Below are 25,614 nucleotides of genomic sequence, written 5' to 3'. Positions count from 1 at the left end.
CGTACGTCCTGTCCCCCTGGGTGAGCGGGACGGGGTTGGTGACCGCCTGACGCCTTTGGAGAGGAACCCCGGCTCATGGCCTGGCCCGAGGGAGCGCAACAGTCATCTCTGAGTGAATGATGCAGAATAATGCTGGATAGATTGATGTGGGCACAGCTTAAGAGACAACTAATTAATGTACCTTTAATATAAGGAGAACAGCGTGGTTTGGATGTGAGGGGAGTGTGGCCACAGCCGTATGAGGTGCATTGCCAAAGCAGCTACAAGATTTACCCCTAACAGTGGGACAGCCTTGAAGGCAGAGCACATGAAGGTAGGGAAGGAATAACTGATGAGACCAACGACCAGTTAATTGACAGAGTGTGTCTTGCTTTCAGCCAAAGTGGGTTCCTAACTAGTTTGTGCAGGAATGGGGTTTTGAGACTCTGGAGAAAACTGTAAAGATCAGGTGCAGAAGGGAAAGGTGAAAAGCTTACAGTGAGGAAGATGTCCAGCCTTCATCCCTGAAGACCACCAGAAGACCCCCTGAGTGTCACTGAGCATGCTCCAGCTAGGAGGAGTTAATGTAAATGACTTCCTGGAGGTAATCTGCATAACCTTGCCTTTTCCTTAGAAACACAGTGAATCTGTATAGTCAGTGTGTACAGATATGGGAGATGTTGTTTAAACACAGGAGGAGGAGCGATGCCCTGTGCACCTGGTGCTGTGATAAAGTCCCTGCCCCATAGCCAGCCTGGTACTGAGGCTGAGTTCGCCTTCATGAGGCTTCATATAGAATTCTAAGTAACAGTATAGTGCCCATATATTTTATATATATATATACACACACACACTATACTAGTATGTACTATACACTATATACTATCACACAGGGGGATGACCCTGTGTTCTGCCTGCACCCACTGCAGCCCCGCAGCCGCTTCCCTGGGCCCCGGTGCCCACCCTGCCTGTGCCGGCGCAGGGACACCCCAGGGTGACATTCCCTCCCTTCCCCACATGCACCATTAGCCTCATGCTGGTTTCAGTGTCCGTGCAGCCCCTACAGCAGGAAGGTGTTGTGGGGTTGGTGAGGGCCTGGTCACCACGTGTCGCACACTGACCAGCGCACAGCTGGTGCCAGGGGGTCTGTGCACACCAGCAGCTCCGCTAGCAAATGCCGCGAGCTCCTTCAGCGGCGGCCACAGCCAGCAGCATCGTCACGCAGGCTCCGGGCTCCCGCCAGCCCGGGGCAGCCACCAAAGGTGCTCAGCAGGACCACTGTGCTGGGAATGCTGTGCTGGGAACGCTACTCTGGGAATGCTGTGGTGGTACCACTGCACTGGGAATGCTGTGCTGCTGATGCTGCACTGGTAACACTGCACTGGGAATGCTGCGCTGGTGATGCTGGGAATTCTGCACTGGGAATGCTGCGCCGGGACCACTGCGCCGGGGAAAGTGCAGACAAAAACTGGGCCAGTATCAGCGCGAGCGGTGTGTGTGTCCACGGTGGGGGAGGAGGAGCAGCACTGTCCTGTGGCTGGCAGTACCTGTCTGCAGCAGCATAGCACCCTGTAGCCCTGTGTGTGGGGCTCAGCCTCCCTAAAGGATGAGCTGGAGCAGTGCCACTGGCCCTGGCACACTTGGTTGGTGCCACTCGCTGTGGGAATGCGCCTGTGACACACAGACCTTCACCCTGTTGTGCTGTCTCTTTTTCAGGGAGCCTCGCCTGACGACCGGTGACCAAAGTAAAGACACTTTGACCAAGAACACAGCTCTGCAACCAGCTTTTTTATTCAGAAGGAAGTTGAAATTCCCCGCTTTCAGCCCGAAGCAGTTCCGTAGGTGCACCAGGGTGTTCTGCACCCCAACAGCTGGTCGGTCCCTTTTAGCCCACAGCTGCTGACAGTGTGTCCAGGGTGAGACCATCCACATGCAGCGGGAAGGGCTGAGGCCAGCAGGAGAGAGCAAGGGGGTGTGAAGGGCATTGCTGAGGTGCTAGGGCTCCCCACCCCATTCAGCAGGCACCCTGGGTTCTGTACACCATACACACCACGCAGGTACGTGCCTTTCTTTTGCTCTGTTGAGATTGTGTTTGTGAGCACTACCAGCACAGCTCTGCCACCAACAGCCCCGCACAAACCACAGCTGGATTTCTTACAAATTAGTATTTGTAGGAGTTTGACATCAGGAAAATGCTGTTTTCATCAGTGTTTCATTCTTCCCTGAATTGGAGATGTGTATTGCTTTAAAGAGAAAGTCTCCTTTCATTCAGAAGAGCCTTTGAAATTATTTCAGAGCGTTTATTGGGCAGCTAAGAACAAGACAGCCTCGCCTGTACAGTCCTGAAGATAAAATAAATTAAAACACAGGTTTATTTCCCATTGTCCTGTTCAGCCACAGAAAGCCAAAGCCAGCCATGAGGCAGAAAGTGGCCATCGGCCCCGTGGTGAATGAGGCTCTTCCCAGCAGGATGGTTGCGCTGCCGACCTCCCGCATAGCTTTGGGCTCAGCGCCAGTGGCTCTGGGCAGCCAGGGCGCCCGGCGGCACTGTGTCAGGGTCGGCTGCCCCTCCAGCCAGGTAACCCTCACCCAGAGCCAGGTGCCAGCTGCCTGAGCCCTTCTGGCTGCTGGGGAGGGCCGGGCTGGACACACAGACAGACAGATGGACGTTCACACCTAGGGAGAAGTGCAGAAAGGATGGGAGTACAAGGCAGGAATAGGAGCCAGCCCTGGGGAGGGGCAGGACTGACGGGGTGGGCGGAGGTGACGGGAGGAGGTCACTGGGGATGTGCTGCCTGACTATCCAGGTGCTGTGGAAAAGGCCTTCGCTCTTCAGGAGGAGGTTTGGTTACATTCTGTTCCCAGGGAGGTTCAGAGTGTGTGGCCATCGCACGCACTGTCGGCACCCCAAAGCCGTGGGCAGTGCCAAGACCCCCCAGTGGGAAGAACTGCACCAATGTGGAGGCAAATGCTGAGTGCAGCTGGGCGACAGCCCCCCACCCCAGGTAATGGTGCAGGACAGCCAGGGGCAGGGGCAGGGGAGCAGAGGCTGAGCAGGGCCAGGACAGCACCTCCACCGTCTGCCCAAGCTCCAGCAGAGGGGATCGTTTCTTATTGGGGCCGACAGAGGGTTTCACCCGCCCCAGGCCAAGCGCCCCAACACGTGGCTCAGTGCTGACTGGAGTGGCTGGAAGCAGTGCCCAGTTAACTAACTGGTGTCAGTGCTGGTTCGTGTCCTCTGGCCGCGGCAGCGGTGCTTGTGCGCAGGTGCTGGGGAGAAGTCAGTGCGTGCTGCTGCCAGCCTGTGGCTGCTCCGGCAGCGGGAGCTGCCATCACCTCTTTTCTCTGACTGGCAACAACCCTGGGACGTGCTGGGCAGTGACACCAGCGATCTCTGATCGTCACTTGTGTCTGAGCAGGTGGGGGCTGCAGCGTTACAGAGCCAGCCCCTCACCCGTCCCCTTCGGCACAGGCGCAGCCGCAACGGCCCGTTCCACAGGCACGGGAAATACTGTCCCTCTTTAAGGTCTCCTGGGTTCCCTGGGCCCGAGTTCTGCTCCTGTGGCCCCTCAGTTGGAAGACTTGCTGAGCGCGCTGGCGGAGCGGCGAAGCTTCCCCGAGGCTCTGCTCCTCGCGGCGCGCGGCAGTGTGGGTGAGGTCTGGTCTAACTCTATTCCGATGGCGACAGTGAGATCAGCGCTTGCGCTTGTGGTGAGGCAGCCTGGGAACAGAATGGGCAGAGGAAGAGACACCTCAGGAAGGAACCTGCAGGTCTCTGCATCAGCACAACGGGGGCAAAACACAGCCCTGTGCCACCCCGTTGTCCCGATCACCCTGGGGTGTCAGGCAGGTGCTGCCTGCAGCAGGAATATGGCCCAGGCTGCTGAGGAACTGCCCCACGGAGCTGTGCTGGAGAAACAAGGCATTTCTCCTCCTCAGCTTCCCGAAAAAGGTAGGAGGGGCCGGAAAAGCACCCCGGCAGCCCCCACATTCCCACCAGACACAGGCGCACCAACCAAATCCACGGAATGTGGCCCAAAAACCACGTCTTTGGAGTGTGGGGTATGTGACGTCCCTGTTGTTGCTTAAGGGCTCTTCTGTATCTCATCCACTGCAGAGAGCAGGAAACAAGGCACTTCCCTGAACTGCCTTGGCAGGTGCCTCGGGCTCCAGTAGAACCCCCAGGGGAGGGATCCCCATTCTAAATGGTTCCACTCCTTAAAGAGGACCCCGAGCACCCTCGGTGCCCAGTGCACTCCCGGGGCAGCTGAAGAACTTTATCTGTGGGCTGGGGCCCTGCCCATCTCTGTACTCTGGCTTTGTTCTTGGCCAGCAGTAAGTTACAGCTCAGCTATTCCCCACAGGGGCTGGAGGCTGGGCCTGGGGAGGTGTGTGAATGAGAACAGGTGAGGACACAGCCATTAAAGTAATTGTAAGTGAATAAAGTGAGCTGCACACAGCTCCTGCCTCTCCCCTGCGCCGCTGCAGCCCTGCCCCCAGGAACAGGAATGCGCATGGTGCAACCAAGCCCGGCTCTTGCTGCTGGGGCCTGACTGTCCCCAGGCGCTTCCCGCTGCGGATGTCATTTCATCAGCTCCCCTGGGCACCGGTATTTTTAAACCACGTTACACTTCTCCAAGTCTCCACACAAAGGTTTCTATCAGAGGTGGGCTGGCAGAACAGCCTGGCCACTCCAGGGAAGCTCTGAGCCCTGGCCCAAGGTCAAGGCCAGCCTGGCAGGCGCGTGGCCACCTCCGAACCCCAGCCCTAGGGGTTTGCACCTGAAGCCAACCTCCAGCTCCACACAAGCTCTATATTCCGGCACCACAGCTGGAACACACGGCCCAGCGGGGCAGGGGGTGGGGGAAGACCCATCAGCTGGAGTGACTCAGGCTATTTTAAACCGAGCACCAAACCCCTGCCTCACCTGTCCCAGGAACCAACCAGGCAGCACAGGCAGCATCGCCTTCTGTTTGCTCACCATGAGGTTTGACTCTGTCCTCGTGCCTTAGCTAATGCCGATGTGCTCCTGACTGGTGAGCGGGACGGTGCTGAGGCTCACAGGCAGCCTGACCCTGTCCCTCTGCCAGGCTGCACACTGGCACTCGCACCTCTTGGACAACCCCAACTTACCGGATTCGTGCGTCGAGTGACTGAAGGGGAAACATGGCATTAAAAACCAAGGTGGAAAACGTGACTGAGCGTGCAAAGGCGTTTCCTGTGCAACACACACACAGAGTTTGGGGTTCAAAGCAAAACCCGGGGTGCCGTGAGCGTGGGGGAGGGCAGGGCTGTGCAGGAGGTGCTGTACTTTACATTCCTGCGGTGACGCAGGGCGGCAGATGGTCAAAATAATACAGTTTTCACCAACTGGACAGGCTGGAGCAATATTCATGCAAGCGCGGAACAATGCGTCGCCTGCGCATACGAAAGCAGGGCAGGGGGGGCAGCAGGGGTGCGGTGAGGCACACCTCGCTCCCGGGAACACCCGCAGCATCCCGCACATTCCTTCAGTCCCAACTTTCTCCGGCGAGGCCTCGGCTATGCAATCAACCTTGAAGCTCCCCCCAAAACCGCCGTGATTGATAGGGAGACAGCAGCTGCGGAGTGCGCCAGCAATGCCCACAAAAGCTGAGGCCTTTCATACAAATATTATAATTCCACTTGCACGCCGTCTGGCACGGCCGCTCGTTACCCGGCCGCTCGTTACCCGGCCGCTCGTTACTCGGCCCGCTCGTGAGGGGAGCCTCCAGCTTTGCTCAGAGCCGGGGCTCCACTCACTCTGTTGCTCACCCACTGCCCACACCCCGGCCAGTCGGCGTGTGGCTGCAGATGGCAAGATGCTGGTGAGAGGTGAGCGCTCTTTGCAGGGACTCAGAGGGGTTTTTCTCCCTCACAGGCCAACAGGGGCCGTTTGGAATCAGAAGCTGAAAACCCAAGCAGCCGTGTGGTAAATAAAACCACCAGTTTCTGGCTCAGAGCTGGGCCAGCGGTGTGCTTAAAAGCAACCCTTTGGGCAAGCTGCTGCCTCCCCATCCCACCCCAAACACACAGGCAAATGGGCCCAGCCGTGACCAAAATGCTTCCCACTGCCCAGGTGCTGGTACCAGCCGTGCCCAGGAGCAGCCGGGGGCAGCAGCAGCTGCCTGGGTGGGCAGTGGGCACCCCAAAGGGGCTCGGTGCATGGGGGGAGATGGGGCACAGGTGACAGGGACAGGCAGAGACAGACCCCGAGAGCCCCAGAGCCACCGCAGCCACGTGCTGAGCACAGGAGGAGGAGAAAGAGAGCTGTTAGTGATGGAGCACAATGCCAGCAGCAGCAGCAGGGCCTGTGGGAAGCATCGCTCTTACCTGTGGCAATTACCGTAACGAGACGGTTACACATTCTAATCTGAAGGGAGAGAACACAAAATCATATAAATACAGGAACATCAGGCCCGGCACGCGTAACGGGGTCAGGCCGGCTGCTTGCCAGCCCCAGGAATGCCTTGGCAAGGCCAGCAGCAGCGCCCTGCCCCTCGCCCCCTGGCCCTCGCAGGGAACCCTCCGAGCCCTTGGCTGCACTCCTGGTCAGGGGCTGGTGCTGAGTCCTCTGGTGAGGTCCCAGTTGCTGGGCCAGCAACCCACAGCACCGCCGGCTCACCGGGCAGGAGCCGCTCACAGGGAGCACCAGGCTGCAGCTCGCAACTGGGTGAGCATTTCTGTTGCCTGAGGAAGAAGAAGGAGGTGGGTCTGATGGCCCTAGTGTGTAACCCCATCCCCAGGAAGCCCTGGCAGCTCCCAGCAGGGGTGCCAAGCCTCGACTGCTTGAGAGGTGCAGAAATAAACCCCAAACGTACAGACCGTAATTTGTCGTGACTGGGAGCAGCTGCCAGTTGGCCCTGTGCTGGCCCACCAGCCAGAGGGACCGCGGCAAGCGCCGGGGCGACGTCCCCCTCTGTGTGCAGGCGCGTAACGCGCAGCGCAGCCTCGAAGCGTGGCCCAGGCCTCCCGCCAGGCACCAGCAGCAGGCAGGACAGCACCGCGCAGGCTCAACGCCGCGGCTGCGGGGCTGACGTGTGCCAGCGCGGAGGAGAAACGCAAAGGGGCCACCTTGCCCGGAGGTTTCTGGGGAGCTGACAGCCCGAGCAGCTGGAGCTGTCACCCGGCAGAAGAGAGTGGCCGTCAAGCTAATATTTTTCCCACCGCGGCGCTGATTGCAAGGGAGGAGCCGTCCCGCCATCTCCCCTCCTCAAGGCGGCAGCCAGGAGGGCTCCCCCCAGACACTTGATTAAATCAGAAAGGGCCCAGGCTGAGGGCTCCAGTGCTGCGCTCACGCTGTTCCACTGTGGGTCCCTAGGGGAGAAGCACCCCAGGTCCAGGCTGTACACTCACACAGAGGTGAAGGGAGAAGCTGCCCTGGCCCTGCAGCAGCCCACAAGGAACTCACACAACTACCCTCAGAGTTCTGCATGCCTGGTGTGCTCACTTTGCTCCGGGGCTGGCTGTCCTGCTGTGAATTTACATACGGCTGTCCCAGGTAGGGGAGCTCCAGGGGTACAGGTGCCACCTTTATCTGCCCTGTTTAGTGACAGACCAGTTCCAATCCCTGAAGGGACACCGAGAGTTTTACTAACTTCAAAAAGCACTTCCCTCTTAGGAAAGAAAGCAGGCTGCCTTACTGCCAACACACCATGCCACTGGCTGAGCCTCGTCAAGCTCTGTGCTGAGCCAGGTGCTCCTGTGTTGGGATTGATTCGTGGGTGTGCTCCCTGTTTCCCCACTTCCCCAAGCCCTTCCTCCCTACCACCTGGGCAGCCTCCTCGATAGCACCTGTGGTCGCAAAGTCCCTTCTCACCTGCCAAACACCATGTCTGTGCAGGCCTTCTAACGAGCTCTGCGCTAACGACTTGTCCTGGGCTTCCTTCCACATTCAAGCTCACATCGAAGCTCTGCAGCAGCGTCCCACTCCAGCCGGCAACCGCTGCTAGCTGGTTGCAGCAGGGCAGGAGCTGAGTGGTGGCCCCAAGCCCCAGTTACTGAGAACGAGTGTTCCAGTTCTGGGCAGCCCCAGTATCGATGAGCCCGGCGCTCGGCGTGTGCTGCGCAGCCCCACGCTCTCACCACACAGCTACTCAGTCGCAGGCGTCTGCGTCCCCAACGCCCTGCTCCAGCCAGAGTCCCTAGAACCATGTGAACACACAACCTGGGGGGACTTTTATTCCCCCCACCACACAGAGCTGACAAAACATCCTATAGATCCTCGAGGAAAAGGCACAGACAAAGGAGTTAAGAAAGCCCCAAAAAACAAACCAAACGCACCCGAAAGGGCTCGCTGCTCAGCTTTAACAAAGACCATCGCTCTGCTCAGCGACTCTGGGCTTTGTTTGGCTTCTCTCAAAAACATCTTTTAAAATTACAGACCGTTTGAAATATTCCCTTTGCTTTAAAGGGGAAAGAGAAGCCCAGCACCCAGCAAAAAGAGGTTTAAACAATTCCCCTCATCGTGTTCGTTGCACGTTCACATATTTTCTACAGGAAATTTATGCACGTCCGAGTCCGGAGACAAAAGCAAAGCATGTGTCACCTTTCCAGCAGAAAGGCTGCAAAATCTCAGTTTTATGTAAATAAGGCAGCACGGCTTCCAAGGCTTTAAAACCAGGGAACGCTGACAGCGCTCACAGTTCCTCAGCTCAAGTGTTGCTCCTGGGCAATGCTATAATATTCATTAAAGAATCCATTTATCAACAGATAGCACATGTCAGAGTTTTGCAGTGCAGTTTTCCTGACACCCTTCTGGAAATGATGCTTTCAACAACAAAAAAAAAAGAAAGGAAAGCCCCAGCCACGGCTGCTGCTGCCCCGTCTCATTCCACAGGAGCTGTTAGCCAGGGGAGAAGCAGATTTACACTATATCCCCTCTGATAACGTCAAGCGTTATGCTTTATTTCCCAAATCATTAGCATGCACAAGAATGACCTCATGGTGAACAGATGCACTTGGATATGGCAGTGATTAGATCAGTCCTCTCAGCAGTCAAGTGTGCCCGTTTCAATTAACCCTTTGAAGCACAGGCTGCGCGGCTGAAAAGCGGGTCTGCAGCTTCTCTGGAGAGCAGAAATCTGCCCTGGTGAGCCTGAAAGCCTCGGATACAAATCCTCCTCCAGTGGGATAGCTTCCTCTCTAGCACATCTCACTGCTCTCATGTCCTAGGAGCGAACACCATTCCCTGATCTTAAGTGGAAACATCCCCCCCAAAGGCTTTGGGGCCCGCAGAGGTGATTTAAGTTGGAACGTTTCTGCATCCACTTGCACCCCTCTCTCCTCTTTATGTTTTTTTAACAGGATGCATGAGCATCTTGTCAGCTAACAGCTCTCCTTTTTGGCTGAAGGAGCAGGACAGGGAAAGATAGCAGCTTAAAGCCCCATCCTCTAAAGCGAGGGAAATCTGCAGAGGGAAAGGATAAGAATAATTCAATAGTGTTGGATTACGGAGGATTTCCTGGGCTGCCTCCCATGCCCAGCCTAATTAAAATACAGCATGTAATGTACCAGCTTAACAACAAAGGACCGTATTCTCATCCTTTGTTCCTAATCTGCACATCCCCTAAATGAGTTCAGGGATGTCCGTTCTGCCTACCAGGCTGCTCCTTCCGCGCTTCGCACACAGGGCTGGTGGGGGTATGTACTGGGAGCTGCTGGAGGCTCTGCTGCCCAAACAGCGAGCAGGGTCATCCCCGTGCCTCAGGTACCGTGCCCTGTCTGTGATACGGGGGACCTGGCTGGGTCAAGAATCCCACATCCCACCTGAACGGTGGGGACTCGTCCCTGGGGACGCCATCAGAAAACATGAGGCTCAACTAAAGGGATCGGGGCACCAATGCGTCAATGTGCCCTCCATCCCCGGCTCCATGCCCAACACACTCAGGGGTCCCCATTTCCACCCTGTACCCCAGTACCTACTGAAGCCCAGAGCAATTTTAACAGAAAGGGTGCTTTGCAGCAACCCCTCCTGTGGGGTGTGCAGGGATCACGACTGGCTGGTGGCATTAAGAGTAAAACCAGGGGGGAGGTAATCCCAATCTGCAGGAGAAGTTTGAGCTAGGCAGGGGTAGGCGCTTCAGCTGGCTTGATACTGGAGAAGGGGAAACACAGCCCTGTGCCAGCTCCACACACCAACTGCCCCACGACTCCGTTTTCCTGAGCCATTCCTCTTCCACATCCGTGCTTCCCGAGCAGCCAGGTGCCGGCTCGGCAGGGGCAGGGTGAGTCCCACCATCCGCAGGGATGAAGGGAGGGCTGCCGTCTGCACCGCAAAGCCCAGGGGGATGCTCGTGACCCAGCGGCAGCTCCGCAGAAGCATCCCTGGGCTGTGGGGCTGTTGGCCAGGACGGTGTCCTAATGGCAAGGCCTGGCAGCCCTGCTATCGTTCCCCTGAACAGGCAGGGATACCAGCAGAAGCTGTGGGAGATGGGCTGGGGAGGGGCTTTGGCCAGCCTCTGGTTTCCCTGTGAGCGTGGCATAAACTCTGACGCTGTCAGAAAACAGGACCTGACTGGGGCTGATTTGACTCTTCAAACCCCCACCAAGCCCCCCAAAGGTGTGTTCAGGCCCTGGCCACTTAACGGTGACCTGAAAAACTTAGGTAGGTCCTCGGGAACATCTGAAACATCCTGGGCACTCAGCGTGCCTCGCGGGCCTCGGGAAGCAGGGGTGTGGTGTTACCAAATGAAGCTGTCCTCACCTGTCCCACTGGGTTTGTACAGGCAGATCCCCATGTGCCACAAGAACAATGTGAAAACTAAACAGAGAGACGCGCCGAGCACAACACTGATCACACCTCCAGACACCCACACTCCCATGTGCCGACAGCCACGGGACTCAGTGCCCAGCACCACCAGGCACCAAATCTCCATTCCTATTGGAACCGGTGAATTTTTTTTTTTGCCTCAGACTTTTGGCAGAGTGTATAAAAGAATTTAATTCACAGCTGTTCTACTTTTTAATGTAGAAAACATTAATCAAAGCTTGAAGATATAAGCTTTTCTAATGTTGTTTAGTATGCCAGTTCAACAGAGATCAATAGAGGCCATCCCTGTGTTTCTTGACGCCTCTCCAGGAAGCAGAGGCGCGATTATGTAAATAGCACCGGTTCCCTTTACTTCTGCCAGCTTGCTTATCTCCAAAGCCTTCTGCCTGCTGCTACTGGCGACCAGCGCAAGGACATGCATATACCTCTTATCTCCTAACAAAGCTCTGGAAGCTGGAGGATTGGAGCCAGGAACGTTAAACAATGATGCCCGGCTGATTTTATTTGTAAGTGATTTATTTTAGTAAATTTAATTTCTTCCTTCAATTTTTCAGTTTAGATGGAAGATATTTGCTAACAAGTCAGGCTAAAGAGAAATAGAGCAGATGTCCTGCAGCATTTAGGCAGGGCTGAAACAAGCTGTTAGGCAATCCGAAAGCGGAGCAGGAAATAATTAGCAAGCGCCAGTGTCACCCTAGGAGATAGAAAAGGGATTTGGGAACCTGTGTGACTGAGCTGGACACACGGTGACTGTGTGCTTTTGGGAGGCTGGCAACAGGGACCTGGAGGGGACCAGAAATGCGTGTGCTGGGGTCACAGCGCCCTGTCAGGAGGCTGTTCTTTCATCTCAGCTAATCCAGGAGAGGAGGGGGCTCACACCTCCCTGCCTGCTGACTGAACCCCTCAGTGGGGCAGGTGAGGAGTAACGCACAGCGTTCGGTGGGGCCGGTGCTGACTGACCGGCATTCCCATGTGTGTGTGTACACGCAGCTGTATGCACACCCACCGTACACACACAGAGACCCCCGGGCAGGTCCCGGGCAGAAGCCTGAGGGTAGCTGGGATGTCTGCCTGTGAGGGAAGCACCAGCACACCGCACACCGCTACGGCCGCCTGACAGAACACCGCTCGTACACCACGCTCGCATTAATCCCTGACCCCGGTACCTCGGCAGCATAATCCCCAGCTAGCATTAGTAGCAACGGCTTCTCCAGCGAGGAACTACTTCTCCATAAGTAAGCACCGAGCCAGGCGTAGCTTCTGAGCAGCATATTCCCTGCTCAGCAAGCAGCCCGCGTTCCTGAATGGGCCGGAGCACATCACCCAGAGAAAGTTCATTAACCTTGCTAGATCTGGGGGTTAACAGGATAGCTGAAGAAAGGAGCGGAGTGAATGGCTCTGATGCAAAACAAATTAAAATGAATGTCATCATTCCTTTTGACATTCATTAGTTGATTCAGGGGAAGAATGGCTGCCTTAAATTTGCAAGCATTTATCTACAAAAAACAGGTGTACATCTGCTGCTCCAGCGCCTCGGCGCTGGGGGAAAGAATAACATGCAGGGACTCACCCGTTCCACCGAGGGAGTAGCTGGGAGAGGGGGAAAAGACCTGAGCGGCAAAGTCCTCGAATGTCATCACTTCCTTGTGGTTCTGGATGATGGCTTCGAGGTACAGAGCTCTCTCCTCGTAACTGCAACAACCAGGTTAAGGAAAAGCATGGGCAGAGTTATGAACACTGTTACACAATGTCACTCCAGACACACGGTGACACTAACCAGGCTGCACCTGGGGCATGGAAAAGAGGGGACCAAAACCACCCAGTGCCACTTACTGGGTCTGGGTGTGAGTGATGGGGAGTGGGGGGAAATACCTTTTAGCTTCAGGAAGGAACAGCAGCAAATCGGCACATCTGAGGAGCTGCTGGAAGTTGCCACGAGCAGGACCTGACCCCCCCAGACTGCTGGCTTTTGGAAACCAAGCCCCAACTTCAAGAGCAAGCTGTGGGTTTACGGGATGCTCTGGGTGCACAACCATCCTAGCGCAGGAACCCCGCAGGGCCAGAAGAACATCCAGCCTGGAGAAACGATTGGCCTCCGCCTAGACAGAGGAGGGAAACCCCCCAGCCCACCTATTTATTTGAGTGCTGCACTTAAAATAAATTACCCATGATAAACACAGTTCCCAAGAGCGTGAAGCCTGTGTGCAGGGCAGGTGCCAGGAGGTGTAATCCACGTACCCTGAATAAACCCCACGCCTTGGAAAAACCCACCCTGCGACTCGCCCGCATTACAGCCTGCATAATGCAGGCAACAAAGCCATCTAAAATCAAGACTATTGCCTTTTAATTAAAACTCGGCAACCTGGAACACACAGCATTCAAATGTGTAATCAAAAACCAGTCACCAATAAAACTTACAAGCGTAACAAGCTGAAGCAACTTTCCAGCTGTCTTAATAGGACCCCTGCTTGCAGCAGCTTTTCACCGCGGAGAAAGCAAATCTTTCCCCTTTGTCTGCAGCTTCTGTTTCCTCGGAAGGTGAATCATACCCTTCCAATAGCAGGATAACGCCTGAAACACATCCACAATGGGCTGCAGAGCCTCACGTATGACTTTATGAATTAAGGCTTGTGGGAGCCGCTATGACATCTCATTCTCTGCTCCCCCGTTTAAAGCAGAAGTTTTCCCGTGGTCCCAGCGTTCCTGCTCCAGGGATGTGCATCCTAATGCTGCACATCCTTGGGTGGAAGCAAAGGCTGATTTAAATGTAGAAATGGGGAGCGGGGAGGCTAACAGCAGTGACAGCACAGTGCAAGGGAGCGTATTTAAAACTGAAAGGCATTACTAATGAACACTGAGGTGCCCCTTGTGACTTGTGTTGTGGTAACAAAACCGCTCTGAAACAGTATTTAGAAAAATACCTAAAAACCCAATCTAGAGTAAAGTGGTGCTTAAAACCAGGGTAGGATGCACTAGCAGTCTGCCTCGGGGGCAATCAGCAAAGCCCGGCTTAAATGACTGCACCACGTTCCAACGGGCTGGGTGGTGGAGGAAGGCAAAAGAAAAACCCCCGAATTTTGCTGTTACCGCAGGCAGAGGACAAGCAATATGTGATAAATCTTCTTATAAACTTCCCCTGGAAGCCTGGAGAAAGAAAATCAATACGCAGCGCTTCAGAGCTTGCACCTGCTGACAGCGTTGTGTGCCCAGGCTCCCCGGCCTCTCCCCCGAGCCCAGGAGAAGGCATTCCTCACGGCGCAGGCATCAGCCCGCCTGCGCTCGCTCGGGGCTGCCTCCCTATTATGGCCTGAACTCCTGATGACTCTCCTTAATGAATAGGCTGCCAAACTTCCGAGGAGAGGAGGCACACGCCTGGGCCCTATTCTAAAGGGACTGACGGATGCCATTCACTTCTCATTATGAAGATGATTATTCTGCGGCGCGCTCGGCTGTTGCCAGGGCCGTGCGGAGCGCGCGGCCGGGCGAGCGCCGGCCCGGTGAACAGCGGGACGTGGGGGCTGCACGGCCGTCTGGCCAACAGCCCCTGCGACACGGAGCCGGCACGTGCTGGCGCAGCGGGGACGGGCCGAGGCGTGACAAATCACTGAAAGGGCTCGGCTAAACTTGGGGCTGGCGGCCACCTGAGCCTGCCGACTGGCCGCCAGCGCTCTGCTCTGCACGCGGCCCTGCGGCTGCGGCCTGCTCGCGGGCTGCGCTGAGCAGGGCTGGCAGGGCAGAGGGGCTTTGCAGGCCGTGCCCAGTACTACCCCACTGGCTAAGGAACAGCCCCGCGCATCTGACGTGGCACAGAACGACCACAAATGCGCTGCAAGGTCGCACGGGTTCCTGCTAAGTGCTGCATGGAAAAGGAGGGCTGGGAGATTTCGACTGGGCTGGCTTGACATCCTGTAAAGGCCTTACTTGTGAGATGGGAGATGCCCCAGACCAGAAAAAGACTGCAAAAAAACCCCAACCAGCCAGCCAAGCCCCAGGAGCCAAACAGCCAGGCAGTCACAGGAGAGGCTTCTGCAACACATATCCCGGGCTGAGCACAAGCCGAGGTCCAGAGAGCCCTGTGGATGCGGCAGCGGCTCTGCAGGCCTGCGGGAAGATCCCGACTCAGCATCCTCCTGCAGATGACAATGCTGGGAGCGGGTGGTGCAGATGCCAGAGGCCCGGAGAGGACGGCAAACGCAGCACCCTTCCCAGCTCCTGGCTCCTTCATTCCTCCCAGGCTCCCGTAACACCAGGTCCCTGCTCCCGCATCCCTCCCAGGCTCCCCTAACACCAGCTCCCTGCTTCTGTGTCCTCCCAGGCTCCCCTAACAGACTGTAGGGAGCTCGAGCTGATTCTCACTCACTGCCTCATCTGAAGGGCATTATGTCACGGCAGGGAAATGAAACCCCGCTCTCTGCTCTCCCATTTCATACGTGCCCGCGTTAGGGCAGGTGGTTCATTAGAAAAGAGTCAGCTACAGTTTTGCCCAGGTTTGATGAAGGCATTAGGAACATCACAAACACAGCATAAAGGGCCCACAGAAAAAACACCTCCAGCCCCTAAGCACAGGCCTGGAAAGCAGCATGACATCACGAACACCATCTGATCTCTCACACAAAACCTTTGTTCCGTGACTTATCCAGGTCACACGCAAGCAAAGCCACCATTTGGGTAGTTATCTGCATCCCTACCCGAAGCTCCGTGGGCATCCTGTCACTAGTCACCTGCCAGGCACCCTGGAGCCCCAGTAACACGTCTGGAGGAGCCAGGAGCACACCCGGTGCCCAACGCAGGATGATACAGGGAGACAGGTGGGGGTGGAGGAGAGGGCTCAGCGTTTCGAGGCTGTTTGCACAGAAGCTGCCTGAAGTGGAAATTTCCACTCGCAGCCTTGTATTTATCACCAGGTGAGAAGGCTTTGCCAGACAGCCCCCAGCACAGCGCAGCGCCCGGCCTGTCGCAGCCGCAGCCCCGGTAGCACTGTGCTCCGTCCCACAGCGCTGCCGCTGTGCTGACTCACATGTCAGCATGTTATGCCGAACCTCTGTCACGCCAGACCCGCGTCATCTCTCCACTGTGAGCTTCCAGCGTGGTGTGTCTGACACAGAGATGCCTTCTAACCACCGCGCCCCACCCAGGGGCACGCTCCCCTCCGCAGCCTGGAGCCAGGCGCTGGGTCACGCAGGCCCGAGGTGCCTGGCTGGCTTTTCAGCAGAAGCCCCCAGGCCGGATCACCGGAGCAAGGCATGCAAATCACTTTGTGAGGGCAGCCTGGCAGCAGAGGGGATGGGATATGGTCCTGGACCCGACCCTGGTGAAGAAGCTGGACAGCTGGCTTCCCTGATTAACTAAGCCCCCATTTATCTGGAGGTTCTGGGCGTCCCCGGAGATCTCCAGATAAATGGAGTCATACCAGACATTCAAAGGAGCTGATCAAAAGCAGCCTCTTTTAATATGTATGGCAATTTGACCCCCCTCCCCAACGACTGCATTATTTTACATTTCACTTCTAGCAAGGCAAAACTCGAGCAGTATCTCCTCAATGGGTGCAAACACTGGTATTCACTTCATAACCCCAGCGACAGCACTGTGAGGAGGTGGGATGTTTGATGACAAATCTGTGTGACCGTGGGAGAGCAGGAGCTGGGCTCTGGTTTGACAATTAAATCCCAGCATTTGAATATTACGAGTGGTTAGAACTGTTTTATCAGTTCATCGTTATCTGAGGGCTCGCTCAGACAGCCTGAGCCGTTTGAACGCCAGCCCAACCTGCCAGCACATTACCATGCTCAGAGCAGCAGCCTGCAGTAACGGCAGCGCATTACTGGGAGCAGCGGGATGCTCCACGCTGTGTGCTGGACCTGCTTCCAGATGGAGACCCCGCGCCAGGACAAAGGGTAGGGCTCTCTGAAAACTCACTGGGGACACAGGCAGCAGCCAGCGCACAGCTCTGACCCACAGCATCCCTTCCACATTTAGCTGCTATGAGGCAGAGCCAGCTTCAGGCACAGTGTAAAATCTGGCACCTCCAAGGAGCCTCCAAAGCCCCTGTGTCACCTGGGCTCTGCAGGGGGAACAAACCGTCCTGGGGCTAAGACCCATCCAATGGTTCCCTCTCTGCCACACACAGAGAACGTTAACCCATAAATAACAGCGTATTTAGAAGTTGGGGGAACACAGAAGACAATTATTCAGAGTCAAAAATTCAGAAGTTTTGCTTTTTTCACCGTAACTCCGTGCTGACCACAGGCAGAAGCATCAGCTGCCCATCACCACTGATGGCAACAGCCAGCGATTCCTTCCCTGCTACGGAGATTAAACCCCTTCTGGCGACGCTCGCGTAGTCTCACCGGTACATGGAGACAACCATGGATTCTGTTGACACAGCACTCCTTCCATGCAAATAAAGGACACGATTACTTGCGGGTTGGTGAATAGGCAGAGCGAGCACTGACTGGCTGCTCTCCACGGCTCGCTGTTTGTAGCGTGCCAGTGCCAAGGGGCTCCAGTCCCGGGACTGGAACCCAACCGCTCGGGTCCGTGGAGAGCACACACCAAAACGACCGTTCCTCCAGCTCCGCAGGGACTGCCAAGGAAGTTAATGCGGACTGTTGGCATGAACCTATTGCAATTCCCATCTGCGATGCGAATCCCACCCTGGGAAGGGCTTTCAGGGCATTGGGCCAGGGGAGAAGCTGAAAGTATAGAGGTAGACAGCTTTTTCCAGCCCATCAAACACCAAGGCTGTCCATGTGCCAACTCCTTCTTCCACCCAACTGGGGGGGACTGGAAGAAAACCTTGAACTTACTGTCACACACAAGAAAGCCAGCTTCCCAAATCTGCACTGCGGCTTTCCAGCTCCCCGGGGCTGACGCGGGTGGTCGCACAGACAGTGCACGGAGAAGGAGAAACCTGGGGACAAAGAGCTCGCTCCTTGGGCAGGCTCTAGGGCAGGGAAACGTGGCAAGCTGTTGTTTTACTGATCACCCTTTCACGACTGCAGTGCCAAAGGAGGACTAGGTCCCTGTTTCTGACCACTGCACCCCTTTCAGTGTCCTCCTGCTCTGCATCACAAGGTGGTTCCACAAGCAGTGTTTGGTCCCGACACCACAGTAGCCGCTTCGAAAACAAACAAGAACCTAAATGTTTGGGACTTACCGAAGTAGAATACAGCAGGGACCATAAAATTGAGGTTAACGTAAATGCAAGGGAGGGTGACCTTTATGCACCTAATTGTCCTCCCTGGGCTCCAAACAGGACAGAGCTACCGTGCTTTTAAAATGCTGTGATAGGCAGTTGCAGTGTGAAACCCAATATGCTTGGTGGGGCTTGCCATCATTTATGGTCTGCTGAGCATCGTTACTGCATCGATTTAGCTGCAAACTTTTGGGGGAATTTTGGTAACATATATCCTTCACTGAACAGGTGCAATTAAACTGTACCTGTCAACGGCTGTGATTTATGAGCTCTCCTAAACCAAAGCATCCCAGACCAGAACTTCCAGAGGAACACACGCCTTAAAATTGCTCAGCGCAACGTGCAAGGCACATAATTAGACAGGGCTGAGGCTGTGCAACCGTCCAAGCCAAGGGTTTTGTGCAAGGGGAGCGAGACTGGCTCCCTCGGCCCGCTGTCGGCCCCTGAGAAGGCCATCTGTCCGTGGCACAGCCGGGGGAGGCAGGGCTCCGTGCTCTCCCTCGGCAGAGGGGGCCGGCTGGTGCCAGGGCTGCTGTTCCTCCTTCTCATCCAGAGCGGGCAGATGATGCTCTGCTGCCAAGAGCACAAGCTCACCCTGCCTGCAGCAGGGCTTCCTCTGCCCCGGCGCCACGGTACAGAACTGTGCAGACAGGCTGCCTGTGCTGGGGGACTTCCAGTCACAGGGCGCAGCTGGGGCCCGCAAGGCCCTGGCGTACAGGAGACGTGACTCGCAACGAGACCGACGGGCGCGGTGAGGATTCCAAAGGGGCTTCTTGTCCGCAGAGTGCCTGCACCGTGTCAGGAGCTCTGCTGCCTCTCTTCAAGCAAGGCCTGGGTCTCTGCACGGGGTCACAAGGGACCTTCAGTCCTGACTGTGGGCGATGGGGCTTCGGATACCGCCACAACACCAAATAAAAAGCAGCCCGCAGCTGCTCCAGCATCCAGGGCAGCCTGCTGCAGCACCCAACACGTGCTGTACAACACGTCTGTTCCTTGCTTTAGAGAGGAAAGCAAAGCAAAACACTACGGCCACAAACACATTTCAGATGGTTTCATCAAACCATCTCCGTGGCAATCGAGTAACACAACAGCAAAATCACACCAGCGGCACCCAGGGTGAGAAGCTCTGGCTCCTGAGCACGGAGCCCCGCTCCCAGCACCCGGTGCCTGCTCAGGAGCACGCTGCCCAAGGTGTGTGAGAGCCACCTGCCTGGCAGAGGCACTCGCCTGCTGCTCTGGGACACCAAGAATATGCGGCACATTAGTCATGCCAAGCACTTCAGGGAAGAATTTTGCATTTATTATGAAGCTTTCATCTTAATTTACTGCTGCTTCTCCTTGCAGGAAGCCCCTGGGAGCAGACCCATCGTACCACTACAGACCCATCACTTGGCCGTAGGCCTGAAGGAACAACAGTGATGCTCCTGACACAACCCAATGCTGCACGTTATCAGCGCTCACACTTATCCTTACCCAAAGCCCTTTCTGCCCTAAGGCAAAGCACTTGTGGTCATCTCTCAGGTACTCCTGTCTGTACAAGTACCTGATGTGCTGAAAACAAAACCAGGCTAGAAATGCCCCTCCTCACTGTTATCAGCTTTGTTCTCATCGAGGTGGCCCCTAACAGAGATGGAACAGAACACTGTGGCAGTGCCAGAGCAGTGGCCAGGCTACTGAACCCACAGGGGCCTAGAAACCAGCACCATCCGTCTGCAGCGCACAGGCAGCCCTCGACACACCTGAGTCTGCTTAGCAGCTGCACTCCACACTTCACCATACTTTGATTAAAGTATTTCAGTTGATTCAAGTGATGACATAGTTGCCTGTTATCAGTTAGCACTGCAGAATCCCTGACCAGTAAAGCCATTCCACGGGGTACGCATAGGCTCGGCCACCAAGCAGCCATCCCTGAAAGGGTTCTGTACTGCAACAACTACCATGGCTTTGGTTATATGAGGTTTTGGCCAGCAAATGAGTGGGGTACAATCCCCCCACTGTCTGCTTTCTCTAGAAGTACCCATCCGGTCCCAAATACAGTCCCGAGGGACACCCTGAGGGCCAGAAGCCACTCAGGTCTAGCTCCAAGTCACCTTCCCAGCGCCCCAGAGCAGAGAGACGCAGAGGCCCTTGCTCCTGAGGGTGGTGGGCGAGTTTTCCTCTGGCCTTCTCCTCCTCCAAAGTGCTTATTCACCCAGGTAACTAACCTGGAGATGGCAGAATTAACGATGGGTGGAAGAGCCTTGAGAGCGGAGGGTCGAGGGGGGTCTGCTGGACCCCCGGGGCAGCGCAGACTGCAGAGGAGACGGATCATCAGAAGAACCTCATTAGGGGCAGAGCCCGGCACATCCTGCCATTGCCTATGGGAGCTGCTGTCCTGACAAGCCTTTGCCGTACACACCGAGGAGGAAAGCTCCCGGTGACTGTTGTAAGAGTGTGGCCATCCCATGCTGTTAGTATGTGTACAGCTGCTGGTGCTCATGTTCTGCAATTATCTGGCTTGTTCCACAAACGGGGAGATCATCAAGGGATAAGTAACTGGAAGGAAGAGCACATGTTACCCAGTGATGCTCCCCCTGCACTTTGTCGCAGTCCTGACCTTACTCAAACACTAACAAAATGCATGTTTCCAGTAATTCTAACGAGCTGTTACTTTGGGGCATCTTAGAAAAAGGGCAAAGGTACAAAAATTATTAGTCATTTAATTATGCCTTCCATATTCCTTGGGATAATATACTATTCCATGGTCTACTAGAGCTAGCAGCATACCCAAAATACTATCCCTTTTACTTCTGTTATCCTCAGTGGTACAGCGCAAGAGCCTTACAGGGAGGAAAGCTGCTTCTGAAAGCTTCAATAGTATTCTAGTAATTTTTGAATTCTTGAATAGTATTCTAGAACGGCAGCAGCAGCAGGTTCAGGAGTGTTACAAGTCATCCAAACCACCCCTGGGGACAGACAATAAAACTCCTCACAGCTTCCACCAGGCAGATGCCGAGAACGCCTCGAGAAACAGCAAAGAAACACAGAAAGCCTGTGAGAACAGCAACACGGAGTGACTACTGCAAAGCCAGCGCAGGACCATGAATCCATGTCCTTCCCCAGCACCCAGTCACTTCAGAGCAGCTGCACAACCAGCAGCTTGCAGAGTCAGAGGCTGTACTGCACCAAGAGCCTCTCCAAAACATTGGGAAGCCAGGGACCTGGACAGTCTGCACGGGGTGCTCTGCGCTCACGATAGGGGTTCTTCAGAGGATAACGTGAGCGAGCGGCTGAACCCTTCAGAAAGGGGACGGCAGCGCTGCTCTGGGGCTGTGAACCCGAAAGAGGGGGTTAGGCATCCCACACACCTGCCTTCTGTGCCCCGCGGGCACTGCGGGAGCCCGCCAATCACCCCGCACGGGCCAGGCTAACAGCAAACTGTTAACTCACTGGGTTTTGCAGCCTGTGTGGAGCAAATATTTAATTAAAGTCGGAGTCGGCGTGTGCTATCACACAATGTGGCTTATCTGAATGTGCAACATAAAGCCCTTGTCCGTGGCGGGGTGATTAATGCGGCGCTTACAGATGGCCCAGCCACGTGGGGATTATCCAGCGTGGCCCCGGCGCGGGACCCTCCCCGGTAGGTTGGATGCCCTAATGGAAACTAAAGGACCAGGACATGCTAAGTGAGAAGCAAACACACCGCGCGCGCACAAATAAGGTGCATATGCTGAGGCACGCTCTGGCACTGCACCTGCTTCGGATGGAGCACCTTGCAGCCCTGCTAGTCCTTTTTTCTCCCCTTTCCAAGGCAGGGCAGCTCTGTCCAAACATTTCACACTTGGGAAAAAAGAGAACCAGACAGATGGGGAGGCGTTATTACCTTCATTTTACAGAGGACGAAGGTACAGGGAGACTGAAGAATGTACTGAGAAGTTACTGGGGATGATTTTGTGGTTAAGGAACTACAGAGTAACTCGGGTCTCAATTTGTTTTTCGTAACAGATTGCCTGTCTCTCCTGCTTTAGTAATTAAAAGTCAACGGTATCTCTTCTAAAACACTTCCACTAACTGGTGTGTTTTGGAAACATAAAAAGGGACTTTACTTGGGATTTACTTTCTTATAAATAGGCATTCTATGTTTTTAAAATCCTAAGTGGAACTTGTTTCGTGTTTGCAAAGCCAGAAATCCTCCCCCCCTCTCAAGACAACACACATGGTTTTGGCAGCAGTAGCAGCCTGAGGAAAACCCAAACCTCTGGCTGGTCTTGGGCTCCAGCACCTTCAACTCTGGGGCACGCTGCGTATGAGCCGGGGAACGAAGTTCGAGGGAGAAGCAGGAACAGTTTTTCTGGTAGCTCATTGTTTGCATGTGACAGCTGTTGGAAACTGCTTACATGCTGGAAATATTAATAGTCTTGATGGAGATAAGTGAGGCAGGCAGGCATCAGAAGGGCTGCTTATCACATGGCTCTCCTGGCCGGCTGCAGCCTCCTCTGGCCGAGTCAGATAATGCGATTTGGTGCTGAAACACGCAGCAGCCAGTGGAATGTTTACTCGGAGCAGTAAGCAGAAAGTAAAGGCGGCAGCAGGGCTAAGGTAGTGAGAAGCCTGTGCTCGTCCTTATGTGCTGGGTTGTCCTGGGGCTGTTCCTGCTCTGCCAGCGCCACAGGAGGTAGGAGAGAAGCTTTTCTCCTTCCCGAGGAACCCGTACCTCGCCATGAGGCAGCTGTAACATCCCATATTCGTACCTTCACCCTGGGGGCACTCAGAAAAAAGCTGATACAGAAGGCAGCTGCATGCTGATTTACCAGGTAGCGACACAGGCAGCCCCACGGAACGCCAAGACGAGGGGATGGTAAAATTACCTGGAAAATCTGTGTTCAATGGGGAAGAGCCTGTGCTGAATTGCCTATCTGCATATCTAACTGTCAGGGCAGGGAGGATGGGCTGGCCATCAGGGACTCATACATCAAGCTGGGATCATACTCATCTACAAACATCTGAGTTCCGAGCTCCTGAGCAAGATGCTACAACTGTTACTGAAACGGTGCACGTGGGCTGAGGACGAGCCAGAGACCACTGAATTTAAACAAACAACCCCCCCCAAAATTTTAAAATAAACAAAACCTGTCATTCAGTTCTAAATCAACCTTTTTGCCCACCTTGAGAGCAGCAAGCCATCTGCTCAGCCTACCTGCATCACGCACACATCCCATTACGTGGCAGAGTAAAACGTACCAGAAGCCCAACGAGAGGCAACGAATGAACTATCACTTGTAGGAACAGAACATGCACTGTATCACTTTTAAACACATTTGGTTTCCTGACCTTCAACAGTGATGTCTCCAGCTCTCCCAAATTAAATGTTTTCCAAATGCAAACCCTCAGAAAGCTTAATTTCTCTGGAAATAGAAGATTTTCCAAACTGTGAAGCAGTTATAAATATTTACAAATATTTACCTTAAAGGTAAAGAAATTGAAGTACCTTTAATCACATGTGATTCCTGCACCCCATGCCACATCCCTGATTTGTAAGAGCACCCACTGTCCTCGGCCAAAGGGCTCAGTGTGCCCCTGAGACTGGCTGCGCTGAGCTGCTGAGCACCAGCACACAGACGGGGGGATTCCTGGAACCTACCAGTCCGGGATTTCTCCTCCCATCACACATGCACAGAGGTGACCTCCGAGCCTCAGGTATAACCAAGGGACCAGCCGTCCCTCCCTCCCAGCATCGCTCCCTGGTTAAGGGAGAATCTTTTCCAATGGCATTTTTTCACCTCCTAAAGGTTAGCAAACCGTCACTGTCAGTTTGATAACAGCGTAAGGATCAGGCAGCTACAGCCAGAACAAAGTATCATTACGCAAAATAATGTTGCCCCTTCTGGTTTATTACAGATCTTTTCATTATTTCTGGGACCAACACTAAATAGCTCAGTTCCAGGTCTATTATACTCGATAATTTACATTCATTACAATCAGGGATAGGTAACTGTGGGGCTTATTATCACATCCATTACGAGTGACACCATTTGCAAGATGCTCAACACTAAATGTACTTGTTGCTGCAGCGATACCGGCTGGGAAATTGCTCTGCATTAGAGGATGGGAGGGAAGAACAAATTAGAAAGAGACCCCCAAGACATCAGCAGCGATGTCCCTGCTTTAAATTGAGAAGATAAAAGCAGAGGGAGGAGAAGTTTACAATTATGACCTGACATACTCATAACTGTTGTTAGGAATGCCCCCAAGAGCAGAGCAGGGCGCGGAACTGAGCAAGGCATCTCCTGGGCACGGGGCGATAGACAACGCACTGAGAAACGTCTTCCCAGGTTGGTCTCCCCAGCCATGAGAGTTTGGGGGGAGGGCAGGGGGGTGTTCATTTCAGGCCGCCCCCTTCTCCTTCCACCCGAGCCCCGTAACTGTACCTGTGGCCAGGGGGACCCTGTGTCCCTGCCCAGCAGCCGTGCCGGTCCCCACTGCCCGGCACTGTTCATTCCCGGGGGTGACAATCGTGCCGGCGCAGCACAGCACCTGGTACCGCGGCCCCGGGCGCCTTGGCAGCTGACTCCCAAACCTCCCTGCCAGGTGGCTGCACTTCAATGACATTAGCTAGGCATTGTAGGGTTAACAAGTATCCAGAGGAAATCTTTTATTCATATAGCACAGTATGCCTTTTGTTGATCTCTGAATAACGCTGCTTAAAATCCATTAAATTAAAATACTCTTCCAGGCACGCCGCCTGCAACAGGTACAGCGGGACGCGCCCACCGCGGGCCGCTCGCACAGCATTGTCACGGGCACGCCGCCATTACGGGAAGATTTGATCCCCAAAAGCAGATGATTAAGTCAGCATTTAAAATAACATTTTTTTTTCCCTGGAAGTGACCTCTCAGTAGGGGAATGGATTCCCCTTTCATAGCAGGGCTCAGCCTGTGTGCATACTGTGATGCCTCTCTGTTCGCCCAACGGAGGAAATTAAAATGCTGCTGTATACTTATGAGATCTGCTGCTTCTTCCCTCCTTATTTATAAAGTGAGCCAGGGAGGAAGCAGAACAGAGAACGTCACTGAGTGCCACACAGAAAGGCAAGTGAATGCAACAGTTCCATGGTTGTGACTATTCCAAAACGTTTGACTGTTCCTAAAAATATCTCCCCACAGCTTCTGAGTAACTGGAGTTGGCTGGAGAGCCTTATCATTACAGTTAATTATGGGGCTGTAGGTGAGTTAATGATAGAGCTGTGTGATCTGCTACTTAAAGAACCAAGGTGTGAGTTCCAGCCCAGGAGGAGTGAGGGTCAAAGCAGTAAGAGGTTGCCAAAGGGCCTTACGGCTGGTGACACGGCCCCACTCGGCCATCACGGCTTCAGTGCTTCACAGGACCAGCCAGCCTTAAACTGGCTTTAAAAAATGCAGGAAGATGACAGAGTCAGGAATCAGATGGTAGAAGAGGTGAGGAAAAGCCAGCAAGATGACCAGCTGGAGCAGATGAAGGATCCCTGGAGACGTTTGCTGCGCAGGACACAGAGCCTGTGCTGCCCAACACAGAGCTGCTGCAGCACGGTGCAGCGTGAAAGATGGGCTGGCGCTGGGCTGCAGGAGCTGTGTGACACAGGGAAGGAGGCACCGCGACCCATCCCTGAGGTGAAGCCCTCTGAGGTGCTCAGACG

General features: G+C 54.7%; 1 protein-coding gene across 2 annotated transcripts in view; it reads right to left on the bottom strand.

The window, feature by feature from the left end:
* Positions 1 to 3,412: 3,412 nt before the first annotated feature.
* RALGAPA2 (Ral GTPase activating protein catalytic subunit alpha 2) overlaps positions 3,413 to 25,614 on the bottom strand; it is a gene marked incomplete at its 5' end in the record, with an annotated part of 103,929 nt that continues 81,727 nt past the window's right edge. For both annotated transcript variants that reach the window (XM_084262504.1, XM_084262505.1), the window contains 2 exons: positions 3,413 to 3,700; positions 12,339 to 12,460. In XM_084262504.1, the coding sequence (XP_084118630.1) occupies positions 3,549 to 3,700; positions 12,339 to 12,460 (274 nt within the window). In that variant the 3' untranslated portion in view covers positions 3,413 to 3,548. The remainder of the gene's footprint in view (positions 3,701 to 12,338; positions 12,461 to 25,614) is intronic.

This window comes from Gallinula chloropus (assembly GCF_964237585.1).
Source record: "Gallinula chloropus genome assembly, chromosome: 3".
NCBI classification, from domain to species: domain Eukaryota; kingdom Metazoa; phylum Chordata; class Aves; order Gruiformes; family Rallidae; genus Gallinula; species Gallinula chloropus.
This window is presented reverse-complemented; position numbering and strand designations above follow the sequence as displayed.